This window comes from Erpetoichthys calabaricus, chromosome 10, assembly GCF_900747795.2.
Source record: "Erpetoichthys calabaricus chromosome 10, fErpCal1.3, whole genome shotgun sequence".
In the NCBI taxonomy this organism is placed as follows: Eukaryota; Metazoa; Chordata; class Cladistia; order Polypteriformes; family Polypteridae; genus Erpetoichthys; species Erpetoichthys calabaricus.
Window position 1 is genome coordinate 66,971,652 of NC_041403.2, and position 21,289 is coordinate 66,992,940.

General features: G+C 36.6%; 1 protein-coding gene across 6 annotated transcripts in view; it reads right to left on the reverse strand.

Annotated features, from left to right (window-relative positions):
* pde4dip (phosphodiesterase 4D interacting protein) overlaps positions 1 to 21,289 on the reverse strand; it is a 264,076-nt gene that overhangs the window by 71,277 nt on the left and 171,510 nt on the right. For 2 of the 6 annotated variants that reach the window (XM_028811353.2, XM_028811350.2), the window contains exons 1-4: positions 8,452 to 10,527; positions 2,901 to 3,038; positions 2,556 to 2,663; positions 457 to 672 (exon numbers count right to left, since the gene is read on the reverse strand). In XM_028811353.2, coding sequence (XP_028667186.2) covers positions 457 to 672; positions 2,556 to 2,663; positions 2,901 to 3,038; positions 8,452 to 9,615 — 1,626 coding nt within the window. In that variant the 5' untranslated portion in view covers positions 9,616 to 10,527. Of the gene's footprint in view, positions 1 to 456; positions 673 to 2,555; positions 2,664 to 2,900; positions 3,039 to 8,451; positions 10,531 to 21,289 lie in introns of those variants that run through there. The other 4 variants (XM_051933237.1, XM_051933238.1, XM_051933236.1 and 1 more) reach the window with 3 other exon arrangements.

Below are 21,289 nucleotides of genomic sequence, written 5' to 3' on the forward strand. Positions count from 1 at the left end.
TTCAGAAGGGATGCACCGGGGATTTAGTTTTTTAGAACGGTTTTATGCCTTGTGGTTTTAACCTTGTATTTAATGGATATTTATTAATTGGATTTTTTTAACCGCCACCTTCATGTGGTGTTTTATGGATTATTTATTGAAAGTTGTAATCAATGCTCTGTAATTGTACATCATTGGTCACCTGGACTTGTATAGCTCTTTTGGATACTTGCTGTTTAAATGTAAACATAAAAATCCTCACTGTGCCTCTTTGAATGCATTTGTTTTTATGCTGTTTAGATATTTCTTGTTAATGCTGTATTGTACTGTTAAATTTGTATAATCTTGTTATCCCTTATTGCAATAAGTGATAATGACTATTTTAAAGATTCTATATAAAATTTTAATTCATTAAATGTGAAAATCAGCCCCATGTATGCTTAACAGTTAAACAATTCAATGCATTTATATACCTACCTGATTATATTTGGCAGCAGTATCTCTCTCCTGCATGGCATCCTGTAAATCTTTACGGAGGCAATTCTGCACACCTGTAAGTTCTTCAATTTGGTGTTCGCTTTTCCTAAAAGCCTGCTGAGTGTTCTGTAGTTGCAGCTGATAGGAGAAGAGGGAGTTCTGTAGAGCAATACATTGAGTCTGCAGTTGTGCAGTGTCAAGAATTTCTCCAGAAACCTAGAAAGTGAAGAAAGTGTTAATCATTGTAAATAAACTGTGATGGTAAAGATACTTTTCTCTGAGTAAGGATTCATCTTACAAATTACCAATGTATATACTGATACTCAAAACAGCTGTTTGAAATTTTAATAATCTAAACTTTTTGTCCAAAGGGCAATTTTTTTTAAATTACCTAAAATTTCCCACCATTATACTTACAATACATTAAACACTAATTCCAAAAAATGTTTTTCATGGTTTCTTAATAGGTTTTACAAAAAACAGTGACATATTTTTTTTTTCTCTTTCATACTTTTTATACTCACAGGCAATGAACGTTTTTGATAATATTGACACTTGAATACTTAAAAACAAGTACAGTAAGTTAAACACATAGTATTTAATACAATCAACAATTCCTTAATACTGTTTACTAAACCTCCCAAATGTAGTCTGGATTATGATGACAACTTAACATACATGTGAATTTAATAATGACTTAGGTGTCTCTGTATTTAGTTCCTCTTGTACAACAAGTTCATGAAAGTCCACTCATCTAAAATTGGAATTACCAGAAAGGTAAAATTCTATCCAACTTAAGCACTGGTTTGTTCACATGCTGAACTTAATCCTACTAAGCAGTTAAAATAAAAGCTAAATAATATGCAATGGTGGCTTGTTCTCTTAAATCATTTTTCCTGCTTTTAGACTAGGGTAAAATCAGCTGTTCAGCATCATGCTGTAAACAGAAATCCTTCAAAGTTTCGTTGTGCTGAAGAAGCATACTTTAAACCATTTTTTACATTAATTATTTGGTCAAAACAATTATCACAACACATAAAAAAAGACAAACCTCCCCCATGAATATATTCACTAAAGTATCTTAACATGAATTATTCTCCATTTGATTGGACAGCTGCAATGAGAAAATGGGGAGAGAAAGAGAGACAAAAACAAATGCTGCAAGCTGTGTGACCTAATGAATTTGTATGGTTCAGCAGTGGAACTCCAATACTACTATGCGAGTAGTCTCATAAGCACAAACTGTAAGGGAGCACATTGCTTACAGTATAGGCCTGTCAGAAAAATCTCATTCTTTTTGCTTCATTGTTCAACCGTTCAAAGTCACGAGTCAGGACTAGTCAGGCTGCATGATCTGTCAAAATTGTCTGGCTGAGCTGACACACTCACAGAGAAATCTACGTCTGCTAACCAGGTTTCTTGGAGACCAACAACCTGGTTTCTCTAAATAGAATAAGGGTTTATATGGCATTTTAAAAAACAGGTTTCTGTGAATAACCAGAATGATTGACTGCTCAGTCATGTAGTTAAAACAGAGACTTGGGCAGCTTTTATAAAATGTAAAAATCAAACACATAGATGATGGCATGGTAACAGAGACTTGGGCAGCTTTTACAAAATGTAAAAATCAAACACATAGATGATGGCATGGTGGCATAGTTGTCAAAACTTCTGCATCATGGTTCAGAAACCATGGGTTCCAATCTAGTGCCCTGTTGCTGTCCATGAAAATTTTAAACGTTCCCTGGTGTCTACATGGGTTATTCTCTAGCTACTCTGATTTTCCCGCCACATCTTAAACACAGTGAGTGTGAGTTATATTAGTTAATAACTCTTAAATTGCTTCCTTGCGAAAGTGACTTGGAATTTTTGGATTAGTGGGCCCTGTGATGAACTGGTGCCTCATCCATGGTTATCCCTTAAATCCACAGATGCTGGGATAGGCTTCAGCCCCCCATGACCCAGAAATTAATAAAATGGATCTGAAAATATTATCTTATGAAATAGATATTATATAATATAACAAATAGATAATAATAACAATAATAAAAAAGGAACACTGTATATAGCAAGATAAGCTTTTTGTAGTGTAGTCCCACCTCTGTGCTCTTGCCGGTAACAGCCTCAATAGTCCTCTCTTGATTCTGAGTTGCCTGCCTGATTGCTCTCAGCTCAGATTCCATTTCACTGAGTTTTTCTTGTAATGACTATAACAAAGCACAGAAAAGCATAAAATCAAATATTCTAAACAAGCTACTCACATATATACATTTTAAATAACTAAGCCACTAAAAATATTAAACCTTATTTGTGTGGTTCATGGAATGAAAATAATATTGTTACCTCAAGAAAAAAAAAAGGTTAAAGACTAAAGAAAGGTGCTTTATGTTAGTATGGTAATTATTGTTCTGTGACATATATGCAGCTGCACCATGTAGAATTACCGTATTAGCAGCCTCCGTCTCCTGAATTTTCTTTTGTAAGGACTGCACCTGAAGCTGGGCTTTTTGTAGTTCACTGACACATTGGCCAGCTGCACATTCATATTGATTAAGCTGGCTCTGCTGTTCCTCAATGAGATTCTGCAGCCAAGACAACAAAGAAAATAATACGTGTCAAAATAATGCATCAGTATGAGACAAACCAAAGGGCTATTAAAATATATAAAAAAACACACCCCTATTACATATTTGTTTTAGCTTTATATTTATGAGGAGAGAATGTCTAAGGATATTCTAAACTGTACCTGGTACATTAATTCGCCTGTACAATATAGTATTTTACTAAGGACTTACTCAGTAATATTTTATTGTGTAGTCTACTACCTAAGTAAATCGCTTTGTGAAATTTGTAATATCACAACTTGCACTGTCAAGCTCTGAAAAAAAATTCACTCTAATATTAGAGTTTTTTTAAGCCATAAACTTAAAATAAGCATCAACAAAACAGTACATTTGATATGGAATATTCCACAATTTATATTTTTATTCACATATCAACTTGAATACCCTGCTGAGGGATTACAACAGGTTTAGTTCCTAAACAGTGACCTCAAAGACCTCAACCTCACTCAGAAGTAAAATGTTTCAAAAATGGAATTAAAAGTGAAAATACTATTTTAGCAGTACCATACATTCGATTTACAAAGAGTAAATAAAGCACAATGCATGTCATAAATGCAAAAAAAAAAAGTTGAATGGTTTCCCTTGCTTTCATATTTAGGTTTGTTGGCAGAATATACCGGATTCTTCTGAAATCAACTTACATCAATGCAGATTCACAATATTCAGAACTCTGCCTTTGTGCTTTCTGGATTACATTGATACTGCTTTGTTATACTATTTTGATTTGTTCAGTGATATTGTGGGCAGCATAACTGTACAACGAGCAGTACTACAGCATCAGAGCTACTGGGATCTGAGTATCATTCTTGAGCTAAAGTGGAATATCTACTGTGTCAATTTTCTTCAGTGTTCTCTATTTCCAGTGGGTTTTCTCTAGACACTCTGGTTGACTTCACCATCCCACATAAGAGCTAGAGACTCTTAACTTGAATGTGTATATATGAGAGTGCTAAGTGATGAACTTCTGACCTGATTGTGTGTATCTGACAAATGAAAAATGATAATATTGTTAACCTATTTTCTAACCTTGTTTATTTCTTACACTTGGCAACACTCTATACAGTATGGATGGAATTATTGTTTGGTGGGATAATGAAAAAAGCAGCATTCGTTTGTGATAATGAGCAATAAAGAGGAAGAAAATGCAGCTCTGCTTAAACACAGTAACAGTCCACTGCACCTCACAAATGAAGGAGTTTTATAATATGTTATCCTAGTGTGCAAACCAACAGAACTTTTAAAAATATCATAAGTGACATGTCTCCTAAGTGTCTATTAGTGCAAATAATTTAGGGATAAGGTTTAGACAGAGTAATTGGGTTGTTTGCCATCAGGAAGGACGGCATCAGAGGCTCCTGAATATATGTATCAGATGTAATGAAGACACAGCAGTTATCACTTCAATAGCCTAGATTTTAGTCCCATCCTGGTCACAGTTTGTGTGGTACCATGTATTTTTTTTTTCTCTGGGTACTCCAGTTTTCCTCCCTAATCACAAAGATTTGTGTGCTAGGTTACTTATTTCCTTTAAAAAGAATTATGTGTTAAATGTGCATGAGACAGAATGGGATCCTGTCCTGGACTGATGTCTTTCTTTAACCTGCTGCCACCATGATAGTCTTAAGACTACCGACAACACTGAAACAGTAACTGTTAAGTGGGGTTTGAAAATGGATAATTATAGATTTACTGAGGATCGATCCATGTGTTTGTTTTCTGACCTGTTTATTTGGATCAATGCTGAAAGAACTTTGTATCTACATCAGCAGCACTGACCACAGGACAGTCCAAGCCCTAAACTGTGCTATCTGTCCACCATATGAGTGAGTGACTGATGTACACATATACACATATCCACTCACAATGAGTTACAATTGGCCATTAAACCTAAATCATACAGGTCTGAAATGTAAACATGACAAAAATGTGCAAAATTTACACAATAATTAGGCCTGAGATTACAACTCAGTACTCTGGAGCTAACCACTACATTTTTATGCTAAACACATTATATCTTTATCCTATAGATAATCAAAGCATTCCCATATTCTGTCATATGACTCTAGATTTACAGTGCACCATTTAAAATGTAAAACCAATCTGGAGCTTGTTATGTATAAAACTTGTATAAAGAAACCTGTAGAGCTAAATAAAAAAAACGTATTGCCTTAACTTCAGGTAGAATCAGAGAAACCATCTATCCATCTATCTATTTTCTTATATTCACTATTTGGGCAGTACAGTGCAGCAGTGAATTAGATATGACATATTTAAAAATGTATCCTTTTACTGAAATGGCAACTTTTATAATCTCCTGAGGGATCAATTATAGATTTATTATGACAGGTTTCCATATACCTTTATGGTACTGAGTTCTTTCTAATCCCAGCCTGTGAGATGGCTACTTCTAGGAACTCCAGTTTTCCTTCCATATATAAAGGCTTAAGTGAACGTCTTACATTAATTGGTAGCTCTGACTTGACCTGATGTAAGTGTGTGTGCGTGAATGAGTCCAATTGTGGACTGGTTACTGGTCCAGGGTTGTTTCCTGCTTTGCTCCGAGTGTCTCTCCCAACTCTGAAGTAGTAAAAGCAGTTTAAAAGGAAGATAGGTGGATATTCACCACTCTGTAAATGTTAAAACAGTCGTCTGTTCACAACCTGCAGCTAAAAAAATATCTGCAGCCCAAAATCTGAAATAAAGAATGATCTATACAGATGATTGCATTCTTTAGCTGTATACATATAATCTGGAATCAGAAGGCCTAAAACAGAAATATGACGGTGCCTAACTGCACTAAGCCAGTAGTCCCTTGCCATACGCTATTCTAAAATGACAGGTAGGCATCTCAAATCTGGTGGAGGAAAAGGAGCCTGGAAAGCATTTATTATACAGTTTCCAATGATTAGCATAAAGTATATTAAAAATTGTATATTACAAATAATATATTCTGTCCCTTTCTTAGATGAAAAAAGATTTTAAAATGTAATGCACTTTAAAGAAAATGTGTATCAAAAATATAAAATCCAGTTATTACTTAACATTTGGTTCACTTATTTCTTGTCAAACAAACATTTCTTAAATGATAAAACCCACCAATGCTAGATTTCACCTTTAAGAAAAGCAACTACTGAATTAATCCAATTTCACTGACAAACTTCTCACACTAACTCTATTATCTAACCAGAACACACTATTTTTATGAAGATATATGGCTGCTGTATCTACCCCTTTCTGTTGCTGAGGGGAGAATAGCAGATTTCTGACCCTGACACATTAGCTAAGCCCTGTAACCTTGGATACAATACAGAAACAAATATTCTAGTCACTGAGGAAATAGGAATACTGCATTTTGCCAAAAGCATATCCAGCCTTAAACAATGCTAAGAATTATGCTTTATCATTCAAAGCACATAGGATCTGCAAATTCATTTCAGACATTGGTAATAAAGCTGTTGGAACATAGGGAAATCAGGGTATGCAAGGTAATGAGCATTCAGAATAGCAGCAAATTCAGTCATAAAACTTGATAACCTGCTGATTGTCTTGTGTTCACGTCTCACTCTCCCCAAGACACTTTCACTTCCACTTATACTAAAATGTAAATGTCAGATTTTTACTAACATGTGACATTCCAGAAAAAAACACCAACACAAAATTTTAAAAACTGCTATTCTGAAAGCTGGTGTGAGGTTGAATTTGACATTATTATGTCAACTCTGCACTAGGCCAGTGTAAAATGGCCATTCAGAAAAGCTGAACTAAATGGAAAAACATACTACTTCGTTTATCCCTGTTGCACTTATAATCTTGGTCTATTGAGCTGGGATAACATGAAAGTCTACAAGTTTTGCCAGCCCTTTAAATGAACATGCATTCAAAGGTAATGTTATATGATAAGCATGTAAGAAAAATGAGGAGATGGCTAGATAGATTCATTACCTTTCATGTTACCTTTTAAGTACCCAGTGCTGCATTATATACAACTTTAACAAAAGAATAAGAATTGCAATATTTCTTCAAAAAAACTACTTAAGAACCTACAGTATTTTCTTACCTTCTATACAAATACAGGATCTTAGTAACAATATTTATGCTTACATGGAAAACGGATGGCTATTTTATTATTTTTTTGTTAATACTTCTATATCAGTTTTTGATTGTCTTATTGTCCATAAAATGGTCTTCTCTATTTTTGGACCCAACCTGAAAATATGATCTTTCTAAATGGAATTTTCAAGTGAATGTACAAATGTGCCATCTTGCATATAGAAAATAAAATAAACATGTTATTTAAACTATTAATTCTTTAAGTGATCATTTCTTTTTGTACCAACTTGTTTTTTTTGAAGAATTCATTTTAACAAAGGCCAAAGCAAACTAAATTAAAATCCATTTAATCCCACTGATGTATCACATTTCATTATCTCTACAAAATATAACTGTGCCATGAATGACTTTTAACCTCCTGAATGAGATGCAGTGAAAAGGAAAAAAGTGACATAATTATGTCAAGTCAAAATATTTCACCAAGGCAACTGTTGCCATGACAATGTAAAAGGATTATGCAGCCCAAAAATAGAATGACTGCTGTGGCTGAAGAAATGAATTACCTAAATAATGTGAGAAATGGCTTAAATAAGATGAGACATGACCTGTAACACTATTAGATGTGTGAAATTAAACACACATATTTTTCAATTTTACTTCATATCAAACGCATTCACAATTTTGTAACATGCATTGTACTGTATGTAAAATGTCACTGTAATTGGTAGGTTTACATGTAAAACCATTTGTGTTTGTTTCTTTGTCAGTGTGCTGCTATCTAAGTTTCTTTCCTTAAACGTTTTCTTAATATCCCAAGCTCTTTCAAGACACATACAAACTATGCTATTTTTTCTGTTGTCTTACTCTGAGGTTAAAAAACTCTTTGATGGATTGCTTCTAAACAGTAATTTACAGTTTCTAGACTCTTGAATATTTTGAACTATTCTCAGGACGTAAATCCAGAAATCACAAAATGTTTATGATTTAAAAATATATAACTTATTTTTTATCTCTTTGTGTAAAATTGTATTGGCCACTACAACAAAAACTGTACACACACAATTTGTAAAGAGCTAATTTAAGTACAGGCTAAACAACGCTTTTACATCGTTTCCAAATATCATAAAAATAGTCTACTCTTTTTCGTTATTCTTAAAGTAATTTGTTGCGGTAATTCCCAGGTATAACAATGTTCAGTAGATTCTCTGGACAAAAGGTCAACTAACTTTGACTTGACACTCATCTTAACTACATGTTTGGATACTTGGCACTTCAACAATGTGGAAATACTATAACAGGTGGCTAGAGTTTTGTACTCTACCTTAAATTGAAAAGGCATATACTCCACACACACATCCTCCCACAGTTCATCAAGTTCTGAAAGATCCATTTGCTGAACCTGCATAGGCACCAGCTCCTGAAACCTGAAAGGGAACTCTGTACTGGAAGGAAGTCTTGCTGAGACATCATATAACACACGCTTGCTACTAACACCAACTGAGCGAGGTTTTACCATAATTGGCAACTTGCTGCCTTGAGGACTCTTTATAGGCCTGTACTCAACAGTCTTTACTAAGGTAAGTGCAAAATCCAACTTGCTCAAATGCCCATTTAAACTGAGCTGAATTAGATGATCATCATTCCAGGACTCTGATTTTTGGTCTTCCTTGATTATTTCTTCTTCTTTCCCTACAGTTTGCTCAATTTCAACTGTAGTGTCTAAAGATTCTTCAGAGGAAGCTGGACTCATTTTCTGAACTACATCAAGTCCTACAGTAGTACCATCATCATTTGATTCTGCTGGGAAAACCTCCAGAACAGGTGTCATTGCAGTGGATTCTTCAGTGCATATGCTCCCCAACACACTAGCAGAATACCTTGTTGAAGGTCCACAAGAAATACTCCTGGCCAACTTGCGAGGTACTTTACACACAGCTTCATAGTCCGAGTCTGCTACTCTCAGAGCTGAACAGCCACAGCACTTTCTTGACTTGTGCATTGAGACCTCTGAAACATGGCAGTGGTGCTGTAGCTCCAGAGTTTGTTCTTCATGTTCTGCCCAAGACTCATAACTGGAATAGGCAAAGTCTTCTTGGAGTAATGCACTGTATTTAACGTCAGGCAGACCAGATATGTCAACAGTGCAATCCATTGGTTTGTTTTCAAGGGCGGATTCATCTGTGTTGTTTTTGCGGTACAGAGTTAAGATGCACTGCCTAAGACGATCCTTCTCTAAAAGCAGCTTCTGCAGACGTTCGATAGAGAGTGCCTCAATGCGAGCAATAACAGTGTCAAAGCGGTAGATGCGGTCAAGCATAAAGGCACACTTACTGCAGGCAAATTCCCCTTTACCATCGCGGACCAGTTCCCGACCCAACACATGGGACAGCAGGACCTGCAAATTAAGCTTAGTGGTTGTGTGAAAGATCCACTTTCGCTGATTGCCACTTAGCTCACGGGCACAAATCCGGCATAGTTCCTTCATCCTGTTCTCCAACACTGAGCCAGCCAGCTGTGCTCACCTGTCCAGCAAATTAAAAATCAACCTCTGGGCAACAAGAACACATTTACTATATTAAAATAAAACAGTTAAATCCAGACATACTTGACACAAGTAAACATGTTCATCATTCAAATAGCTGTATGATATGTTAAAAGATAAAAATGTTTCATTTGCCTCCGATTCAGAAAATTAAAAGCAAAAAATATGTAAGTACTGTTTATAGATGGATGAAGGCAGCATTAACGACATCAGGAGTCGTCCTCTTTCTGTACACAGGCCAGTAGATACTTATTTCCCTAATCGTACCTAATAGGTCCAATTCAAGCAGCGGGCTGCAAAAACCACTGATAAAATGTGCAAAATCCAATCCACGAATAGCCCTTGAAGCAGGCGTTAATGAAAAATGGGCCCTTAAAGATTCTTGCTTTTGCTCAGTTATGGCTATCTATCTTGTCTCCTGAACCAGGAAGTCTTCTCTGCAGTGATGTAAAATCCTTATGCAATCGGTGCTGATGAGAGAGGCGAATAGGTGCTGGGACTCATTTTAGAGCCTTGCCTCTAACTGCTGAAAATAACCCTTGAAAGTTGGATTATATTCGCATTCCTTTCTGTTTCCGACAGCACCGTAAACATGGGCTCAGCGCCAAGGAATCTTCCTTTTCAGCGCTTACCCTCAGGTTATCAATGTCATCCGCAGCAGCAAGGCGTCCAACCGCCTGTTCCAAAATCCGCATCTTTCTCTAACGCTTCCGCCACCCTACCTAAAGTGTAGAGCGTCCTGTCCCATTTACAATTGGCGCCCAACTTCCAAGCTCATTGCAAACGACATTGAAGAAAACGACGAGCCATTGTGAAATTGTGACGAACAAACCCAGCCAGCAATGATGTGGCAACCCTCTTCTCCGGCTCGAGCGCTAAGGATTATACCAACCGCGCTACTTCTCTGGGGGGAGTACTGGCAAAGGTATCTAAAGTAACAGATAAACAATACATTTAGTAAAGGTTTTTTAAAATAAATGTAAAAAATTATAGATCATATACAATGCTTTCTGGGGAACTCTGCAGTAACATGCAAAAGGATTTTTAAACTAGTCTCCCAAGAATCAATGGTATGTTCCAAAAGCAAACGACACTCTTCTGTCGCGCTTGTGAACCACTTTCGCCTTGTTTTCTTTGGTCGGTCGGCAGAGAGGACACGGTGAATGTTATTAACATTGCATCTAGAAGTGAAGATTTCGAAACAACCAACATTCTTACCACGATGGATGTTCTGTTGGATTAAATGCAGCTTGTCAGTAAGTGTAAGAAAGAAAGACAGCGCTTCAAACAAACAGTAGTGCGAGAAAATGATTTCGGCTGAGGATGCTGCGCTCGTTTTTTTTTCTCTCCTTGCTAATGGTGTGTAGATGGGTATGGGGGCGGTGGACTACTGGTGTCTTCCAGACATTCAAATATGTAGGCGTGGTATCGAAAATGCTACAGCAGCCGTAGCAACCCATATCCATGCCTATGACTGTGAAATACAGTTGGCAGACTTGAAATGTGAGATATTTGGTACACTGACAGTAGAAAATAGTCTAATCATCCTATGCCCTTTATTAGTTTAATTTTAAATAGTGTAGAGTAAGTTTAGGAGAATAAGATACATACAGCATATACATGTTAAACTGAATCACTGGTTAATTGCCATTATTTTATGGGAGTCCAATAGTGTTAGCTCATTTTGCCTATCCCAACTGGCGCCTCGTAGTCTGATGCAGCAGTGTATCTTCATTGTAACCCTTGAATATTGATCAGCTGCCCCACAACCTTGCAGAGTAACCACATTTTGGGTACATTTACTGCATGTGTGACACTGTAGAATGGGTATGTAGACTGATGGTTAAGTCCTACGTTTTATCCAAGGATTCACCTCTGATTTCACCACTACAATCTGGCATGATGCCCACAGTACCACAGTCACAACACTTATTTACTGGTTAATCCTTCAACCTCCTTTATCCATACTTGTGAACAGAATCCCATAAGACTTTGGAAAGTTGGCATTCTTTTACAGGAGACAGGGCTGCCATCCATTCACATTCTCCTAGACATGTCCTTATTTTTAACGTATAATAGACTGCCTGGTTGAGGCTGAGGAATTTGTAAAACTTTAAAAATTACATTTTGTAGGAATTTCAATGCATTTATCAATCGAGATATCCAATTTCTAATGTACTATCAATATTTTGTTCCCAAGAATCTCTAATTCCTGTTGCAAATTCCATGGCCTGAATGGAATTCGCATAACTCTTTTCTTTATCTAAATTCTGTACCACAAATGCTTTCATATACTTTCATATACTAATCTCATAATGTTTTTTTTGTTTACATAGCTTTCTCAATTGGGTAGAGGTCAGTTGTTAAATAGCTGATTACAATTTATAACATGTTAATTTTCCAGAATGTTATGAAGATTGAATTTTAAATTAATAGTGTTTTACTTAATGTAATGTGATTTTAACCTTAATAAAAAAAATAGGCTGTAAAATAATTAAAACCTAAAATAACTTCAAAAAATAATCAAAAAGTTCATTGTTTTGTCACCAGAATGCAATTTGCCTTACTCCTTGTTTATTTGTGGTCTAGCTGTTAGAGTTGAATTTCCATTTAAACCTTGGGTAAGTTTTTCTTACAGGTATCTGAGGAGTGCTATCCCTCAATAACCAGAAAAAAGTCTCTGTTCCCCTTTTTTCGAAAACAGGGACCACAACGTTATTCTTCAGATATACTGTTACTATTTCTTTCCAAGCAGTGCTAACCAAAACAATTCTCATCATTAGACCAACACTAATATGCCCACCATCCTTTGTCCTAAGGGTGTGTCGGCCTCACATAACTGCTTTAACATGAGCCATAACGGACTATGTGCCACATTTTTCTCCCTGCAAAACAAAAACACCAGACCTACATCTAGCAGTAGGTATAGGCTATCTGAATTTTTATGGGAATAGTCACGGGAGCTAATTTTAAATTGGTATTTTTCTGACCCCTTTCTGACCCAGCTAACTACTGGGTGCAAGATTTGAAACCAGGACATGGATCCAGGTGGTGACAAAGCTACTCACTGAACCACTGTGCTGTGCATAATGAAGATGGTGATGAGGAGTATTGTTGTTGTTTGTAATTTACTACAGAGTAGCTTTATTGAGTGAAAACAAAATTATCATTATATACCTTTCACCCAGTAATGTCAGGATATGTACCTGTTAATTGCAGCACTGAAATTGATAAGAGGGTTAAATACACTAATGGAAGGACCATTCAAAATCATCATCCTGCATGTTAAATGCTGTGGTCAGCTTTTAAAATTAACATTAAAATATTTAAAAAACAACAAGCACAGAACTCAAAAATACAGTATTTCTAAGCATAACAATATTATTTTCAGCACACTCAATTCATTATCTCATATATTTTTGAATACTTTACAAAACAAACACGATTTTAGGCTGGAGACTTCTGTTTTCTTTTAAAAAGATTTCAAGTTGCATCTTTGAAGTGACCAAAGAATTGACAGACCAAATTGGAAATGACAGAGCAAATCTGATGGAGCAAATCTGGAATTTCTTGCTAGATGTTGTAACATATTAAAACATAGGTGCTATCATTTTTTTAAAGAGTGTACATAGTATTATGTGGACTTGTGTTGTCGAGCAGTTATAGAACACCTCATGACAGTCAAATTCTGTGGTCTGTTCCATTAAAGTACCATTTATTTGCAATCTTCAAAGATGCTTGAATTGGAATATTTTCTTGCTTCTATCATGAGATGATAGATGAACTACATATGTGATTAAAACATATTAAATCATTAATTGTTTAGTTTTTAATTGGTGTGTTGTTAATATTACTAAATACATTGTGGATACATATCCTCATTCTGCATACAGGAGAATCCTGCTTGGAATTAGTGCATAGGACAATAGATGAATACAAGGGGGCTCCGCCCCCTACTCGCTTCGCTCGCCTACCCCCGGGATTGGGTAACCTGAAATACATTGATGAATGTCTGAGATATATCGAATTGTAAAGGTGTAGATGACGAACAAAGGAAGTAAAGAACCCATAGCATGGCACATTAGAAGGATCTATTGGAATACTTCTTTATACACAACATTTGTAGTAAAATCGTTGATAGAGTGCGTTATCTGGATCTAACACGTAGATCTGTGCATATTTGCGTTCGTGATTTGGGTCAGGGTGCACTGTTCCAATCCGATGTAATATTTGTCTACATACGTGAAAGCAGTATGGGCCATTGCCAGCTGGTGGCCTGATATTTAACCCGGTAGATGTAAAAGCAAATGAACTATTGTAGGATCTAATGCAGTCCATAATATTTTTACTTTCGGGTACATTGTTAGTTAGAAACATCCGTAGATATTAAGGATATTCATCTAAAGGAGGTAGTCTAACCTGACCCCTTTGACAACAACGTGTAAACTCATTAGTTGTACTGCCAGTTGTTTCTTCAGGGAAGTTAAGTGAATGACAATGATAGCAAATGATATTCATTAATCCTAAGGAATGTTCATTAATAGTGGACGCACATAAAACCAAAAAGCCGTCAACCTGGGTGGGACGCTACAATACTTTCTAATTTTACTGCTTTCATATTGTGTACCTTTGTCTGCATGTGTATCGCGCCATCGTTCGTTTGAGCCTTTTGTATTGCACTGCTTTCATAATCTCTTATCTGCCTTTTTTTCTCTCCAATGGGTGTCTATTCTCCGTATTGTGCTTATACGCTTTCTATGCGCTGAGAGCACATGATTTGTGTGTTGGAATTGTTTCAATTTCATTATCTTCACTTTTACTTTAAAGCCTCATTAAAAACAATATTTTCTGGAGACACATTGTGACAACGCAACGTATAACTGCCCGTGAGTGAATTTTGTTTCTGTTTCTGTAATAAATAATTCGAGTTTTTCTGTTTGTCCATGTGATTTATTGATTGTCATAGCAAAAGCTATTCTCACGGTAAACTGTAAACATTTTACTACGAATGGCATATCACGATCTCCTTTGGTGTGTAATGTTACTTGCGGAATATATACATCACCTTTCTTTTTGCCTGTTAAAATTTGCATCACTTCTCCGAGATCATCAATATACACCCGACAGAATTGTGTACTCTTTGAAATTTAACTTGTCGTTCCTTTAACTGTTGTGGGACCACAGATTCTCATAGCATATGGTCCATTATTGTGTAAATCCACGTTTTGTCCATTGAATGATGCGAATGCGAAAAGACTTTGTTGTCTACTCTTTTTTTTTAGACCTCAATTTGGCCTGGTATTTTTCAATTACACCTGGTTCTGATGATTAATCACCTTTTGTTTGCGGTAATGCAATCGTTTCTATCTTTTCTTTGATACTGTAGTGACTGACATAACAAAGTGTCACAAAAGTTTTACCTGAACAATCGCTGACTTCCTAACCCCAAACACAACTTTCTAGCACCCTCTCCAACGTCCCCCCCTATTACCGCATGAAATCAACATCCCAGCTATCAGTCCTCCGTGCTGTACTCCGCCTTCCCTCAATCGGACCTAACAGTCACTTAAAACCAAAAAGCCCTCAACCTGGGTGGGACGCTACAATACTTTTGAATTTTACTGCTTCCATATTCTGTACCTTTGTCTGCATGTGTATCGCGCCATCGTTTGTTTGAGCCTTTCGCATTCCACTGTTTTCATAATCTCTTATCTGCCTTTTTTTCTCTTCAATGCCTTTGGGTCTCTATTCTCCGTATTGTCCTTATACGCTTTCTATGCGCTGAGAGCACATGATTTGTATGTACTATGTGCTTTTACACGATTGATTTTTTTGTGATCGGTGTGCTCTTATATATTCCGTACTATCTTTATGGACCTTTGCGGACCCCGTAGTGTCTTAACCCGTGCCTGCTTTGCTTCCGCAGTTTCTGACACTTGTTGTAGGCGCTTGCGTTCATTGATCTTATCCAGGTGGGCTCGTGTGTGTATCGTTGAGCTGTATTGTGTTTGAATTTGGTGTAAAGCGTTCAGCGGTTTGTACAATCCCAAGCAGCACATTATTCCTAACCTCACTCCGCAGTAGTGCCACTCACAATATGGCGGCTCTTTTATTTGCTATTTCCATTAGTTGAGCTGTACGCGCCTGCGCAGTACGTCTCATGGTCCCATCGCCGTGTACCTGTGTCCATGCCATCCGGTTTACCATTCTCGGTTAGTAATACTTTTTGTTTTATGTTTACTTTTTCATAATAGTACGTATATATTTTTTGTGGCCGTTATGTCAGTGTATATTTCCCACAAGATTATGCAAGAATATTTAGAGCAGACCTTTTAAAGAGTCTGTTCTGTACATGTCATAAAATTTTCAGAGTAGCAAATTAGAGAGTAGCTGTGTTGTTCTTCACTGGAGTGATGCCTATCTGAACTTTCCATAATCTTTTTGAGTTATTATGGGTTTCCTCTAGGCAATCTAGAATTCTTCTATAGTTCAAGAATATTTAGATAGATTGCTTGGAAAAATCAGATGCCACTTTTGATATGTGTGTAATTGTGCCTCCCTGCAATGAACCAGCATTGTGTTGGGTGTAGCTTTCTGCTTCACACCTGATGCAGTCAGGGTAGGTGCTGAACAAAGCCCACAAACTATATTAGGTAAGCAAACAATTGAAGGATGAGTATACAAATAACTGTAGACCGTTCAGCAGTCTGTTTTAAATCAATGCCTGAAAATGTAAAACTGAAGATGGTTATTGAATTTTTAGATCTGAATAAGGAAATAACCTATCACAAGTTTTAGATCTGAATAAGGAAATAACCTATCACAAGACATTAAGCAATCCTGTTGTCAAAAACTACATTTAATTTTATAAAATATGTGCCTGTAAATGTTCAAATGCAGTGTATTCCTATTATTATTAACTCCAATTTGAAACTTTCTATTTTGAGACAGACATTAGTCTCAATGAATTGTTTAAAGGATAAGTTTGGTATTTTTGAAGTTGGTGTTATTTCTTCAGAATAATTATATATATTAATATGCCACAAAAAAAGTGTTCTAAAGTGAAACTTTTTTATACATTTTAAACATACCTTGCCTGTTCTTTTACAATGGGGTTAAAGGGTACCAGTGTCTATATGTCAGTAAAAAACCCTTAAAAAGTACATGTCGCTGCCGAACATCTGGGTGGTGTGGTGAAAACGGCCGCCATGAAACCAAAAAGTCGTTTTTAGGGCAACCTCACCAGCAGCCAGCATAACAATGACTAGTTCCATTCCTCCGTCTCTCGCACCCTCACGGATTGTTACAATATTCTGCCTTACTGATACAAACACATAACATTATTAATCCAGTGTCAGCAGGGAATATCTTTGCAAAATGATGAAGTAAGCTTCTGTATCGTGAAAAAATATAAGCTATCGTAAATGTGACTTTTTTAGTAATTAATGTGTAGCCCTGTACAGAACAGAGAGAGTTATTCACATCTGGGCACCAAAACTCAATAATATCAATAACAGTGCTTGGTATTTTCCATTGTGAATCCATAGCCCTAATGGGGCTGAAAGTCCTGGAGCCCACTTTTGTTCTTTTCTGTGTATTGTATTGTATTATATTTAGCTCCTTTACACCCACTGCACACCCAGCCTACCTGGAAAGGGGTATCTCTTTGAACTGTCTTTCCCAAGGTTTCTTCCATTTTTTTTTACCTGTTAAAGCCCATTGTGGTACTTCTTGTGTGATTTTGGGCTATACAAAAAATAAATTGTATTGTATTGTATTGAAAGGTCACCGAGGAGGAAGACAAGCTGCAAAGTGAAGTTCACAGTTGGTCTCTTTTTAAAGTGTTTTTTTTGTGTTTTGCGTTTCACTTTGTTCCTTCTTAAAATGACATGGACATGCTGTGTTTCGATATATGTGCAATCCCAAGGTGCAGATCATATGGATGTATTTTGTAAGTTTTTAATTTTTTTTTAATTTTATTGATTTTATTGTCATCATTCCATACAAATAGATTCATTTTTACAAAAAATAGGATTGAAAACAAATCAACCCCCACCCCTGAGAGAGAGCATAGCCAATGGAGTAAAACTTAAAGCTAGTAAAAATAAATAAATTGAGGAGTTCAATAGGCAGATAAAGATAAATGGAGAAGAAAAAGAAATGGGAAGAGAATCTACTGTACTTCCTCAGTGCTTTAAGAGCTTATTCTAAAATATTATTGATTAGATCTTGCCAGGTTTTGAAAAAGTTCTGTGTAGATCCTCTAACTGAAAATTTGATTTTTTCCAATTTCAAATAGTATACAACATCAGTTGCCCACTGACTTAAAAGAGGAGAGTTAGGATTCTTCCAGTTTAGCAAATAAGTCTGCGTGCCAATAGTGTAGTGAAGGCAATCACAGTTTGTTTGTCCTTCTCCACTTTAAGCCCATCTGGGAGTACACCAAACACAGCTGCTAATAGGTTAGGAGGGATTGTGACACCAAGGCTGTCTGAAAGGCATTTAAAAATTTTTGTCCAAAATGATGTTAATTTGGTGCAGGTCCAAAACATGTGACCCAGTGAGGCTGGAACTTGGTTGCAGCGTTTGCAGGTTGGATCTTGCCCTGGAAACATTTTGGACAGTTTTAAGCAAGACAGATATGCTCAATATATAATTTTGAGTTGAATAATTGTATGCTTTGTGCATGTGGAGCTCAAGTGAATTCTCTGCATTGCTCCCTTCCACTCCTTTTCTGGTATGTTGAGTGAGAGATCATTTTCCCATTGTCCTCTTGGATCTTTGAAAGGAAGGGACTGTAAAATAATTTTTTATATTGCAGAAATGCTGTCTGAGTCCTCGAAACTGAGCAATATTTTTTCCAGCATTGAGGAAGGTACGAGATGAGTAAAATCTGGCAGGTTCTGTTTAACAAAGTTTCTAATTTGAAGATAGTAAAAGAAATGTATTGCTGGAAAGTTAAATTTGGATTGTAATTGTTCATAGGATGCAAAGATGTTGTATATATAAAGATCTCAAAGCAATTTAGTCCCAAATGTTTTCCAGATATTAAAAACTGCATACAGTATGTTTGCGAGGGCTGAAAAACGTGGTTCTCATGCAGAGGTGCCACAGATAAAAGATTCTCCATCTTAAAATGCTTTCTGCATTGGCTCCATATTCTGAGTGAGTGAAGCACAATTGGGTTATTAGTGTATTGGCGATAACTTGCATTTATTGGGGCACAAAGCAGGGAATATAAAGAAGTACTGCAGGATTTTATTTCTATTGCGGACCAAGCCTGTGTATGTTAATCTATTTGTGTCCAGGTTTTTATAGATTGTATGTTTGCTGCCCAGTAATAAAACTGAAAGTTAGGTAGAGCCATGCCACCTTCTGCCTTAGGTCTTTGTAGGGTCACTCTTTGGATATGTGGATGTTTTAAGGTCCAAATAAAAGAGGTTATGGTTGAATCTAATTGCTTAAAAATTATTTATTGATGTATAGTGGAATGTTTTGAAATAAAAAGAGAAGCTTAGGAAGGATATTCATCTTAGCCACGTTAATTCTTCCGGCTAGAGTGAGATGAAGGGTTGACCATCTATGCAAGTCTTGCTTAATTTTTTCTATACAGACGGCGAAATTTTGTTGATAAAGAGCTTTATGTTTACTTGTGATATTTACCCCTAGGTATTTAAACTTATCTGCAATAATAAAAGGGAAAGTGTCCAATCTAATATTGTATGCTTGAGAATTCACTGGAAAGAGCACACTTTTATTCAAATTAATTCTGAGACCAGAGATCTTTTGAAATTCTGTAAGTGCTGTTGAGACTGCAGGCACAGTATTTTGTGGGTTTGATATATACAGTACCATATCAGCTGCATATAGAGAAATTTTCTGTTCAAGTCCTTCTCTGATAAGCATTTCCACAGTGAACTGCCAGTGGTTCAGTGGCGATTGCAAATAGCAGTGGTGACAAGGGGCATCTTTGTCTGGTACCATGTTCTAGTTTAAAGTAGTCTGAACAAATGTTGTTAATACAAACTGAAGCTTCAGGATTGGTGTACAGTAGTTTGATCCATGCACAAATGTTTGGGCAAAACCCAAATGTCTCTAATGTAGTGAAAAGGTAGTTCCATTCAATCATATCAAATGCTTTTTCTGCATCCAATAATAATATCTCTGGGGTGTTTGACTTTGCAGGTAAATATATTACATTAAACAGGCTTTGAAGATTGGAAGCTAAGTGTCGGCCTTTAATAATCCAGTTTGATCTTGTGATATTACCAAAAGCAGCGCTTTCTCCATCCTTCTAGCTAGGACTTTGGAGAGTATCTATACATATTAATAAAAGGCAAAGCCCTCACTGACTCACTGACTGACTGACTGACTGACTGACTCATCACTAATTCTCGAACTTCCCGTGTAGGTGGAAGGCTGAAATTTGGCAGGCTCATTCCTTACAGCTTACTTACAAAAGTTAGGCAGGTTTCATTTCGAAATTCTACGCGTAATGGTCATAACTGGAACATGTTTTTTGTCCATATACTCTAATGGAGGAGGCGGAGTCACATACTCTAATGGAGGAGGCGGAGTCACGTATCGCATCATCACGCCTCCTACGTAATCACGTGAACTAAAAACAAGGAAGAGATTTACAGCACGAGTCAAACGCGGGAACGAAGGTAAATGACGTTAATTTTTGAGTGTCTTTTAATACTGTGTAAGCATACATATTAACACATGTGCAATTAAACGTGTGCATTTACAGGGTGATTTCTCAGGCTTAAAAGCTCCCCTTTTATCAAACGCGGGAACAAAGGTAAATGACGTTGTTCACTGTCTTTTAATACTGTGTAACCATACATATTAACACATGTGCAATTAAACGTGTGCATTTACGGGGTGATTTCTCAGGCTTAAAAGCTCGCCTTTTACTAAAAAGGTAAATGCAAAACTATTTTCAATCATTCTATGATCTGCTTCTCACAACTGAAGGCACCGTGGCTGATGGTAAATGACGTTAATTTTTGAGTGTCTTTTAATACTGTGTAACCATACATATTAACACATGTGCAATTAAACGTGTGCATTTACGGGGTGATTTCTCAGGCTTAAAAGCTCGCCTTTTATCAAACGCGGGAACAAAGGTAAATGACGTTGTTCACTGTCTTTTAATACTATGTAACCATACATATTAACACATTTGCAATTAAACGTGTGAATTTACGGGGTGATTTCTCAGGCTTAAAAGCTCGCCTTTTACTAAAAAGGTAAATGCAAAACTATTTTCAATCATTCTATGATCTGCTTCTCACAACTGAAGGCACCGTGGCTGATGTTACGTCACTTGCTGTCCAACCATAAGCGTTACCTGGTAGGTAACCAGCCACTCACTTCACTCCCTTACCGGAATCGAACCTCTGAGGTTTTCTTTTGTTCTTAATTAAAATTTAAAAGCAATACTTCACCGCTGCTAAGCCCCTCTAGCGCTGACGTCCGAGGTTCGATTACCGTAAGCAAGTGCAGTGAGTGTGTAATTACATTCACGGCATTCGTAGTCTGATTCACAATCTGATTATATGGGTGGTTGCCTACCAGGTAACGCTTATAGTTGGCCACCAAGTCAGGTCGA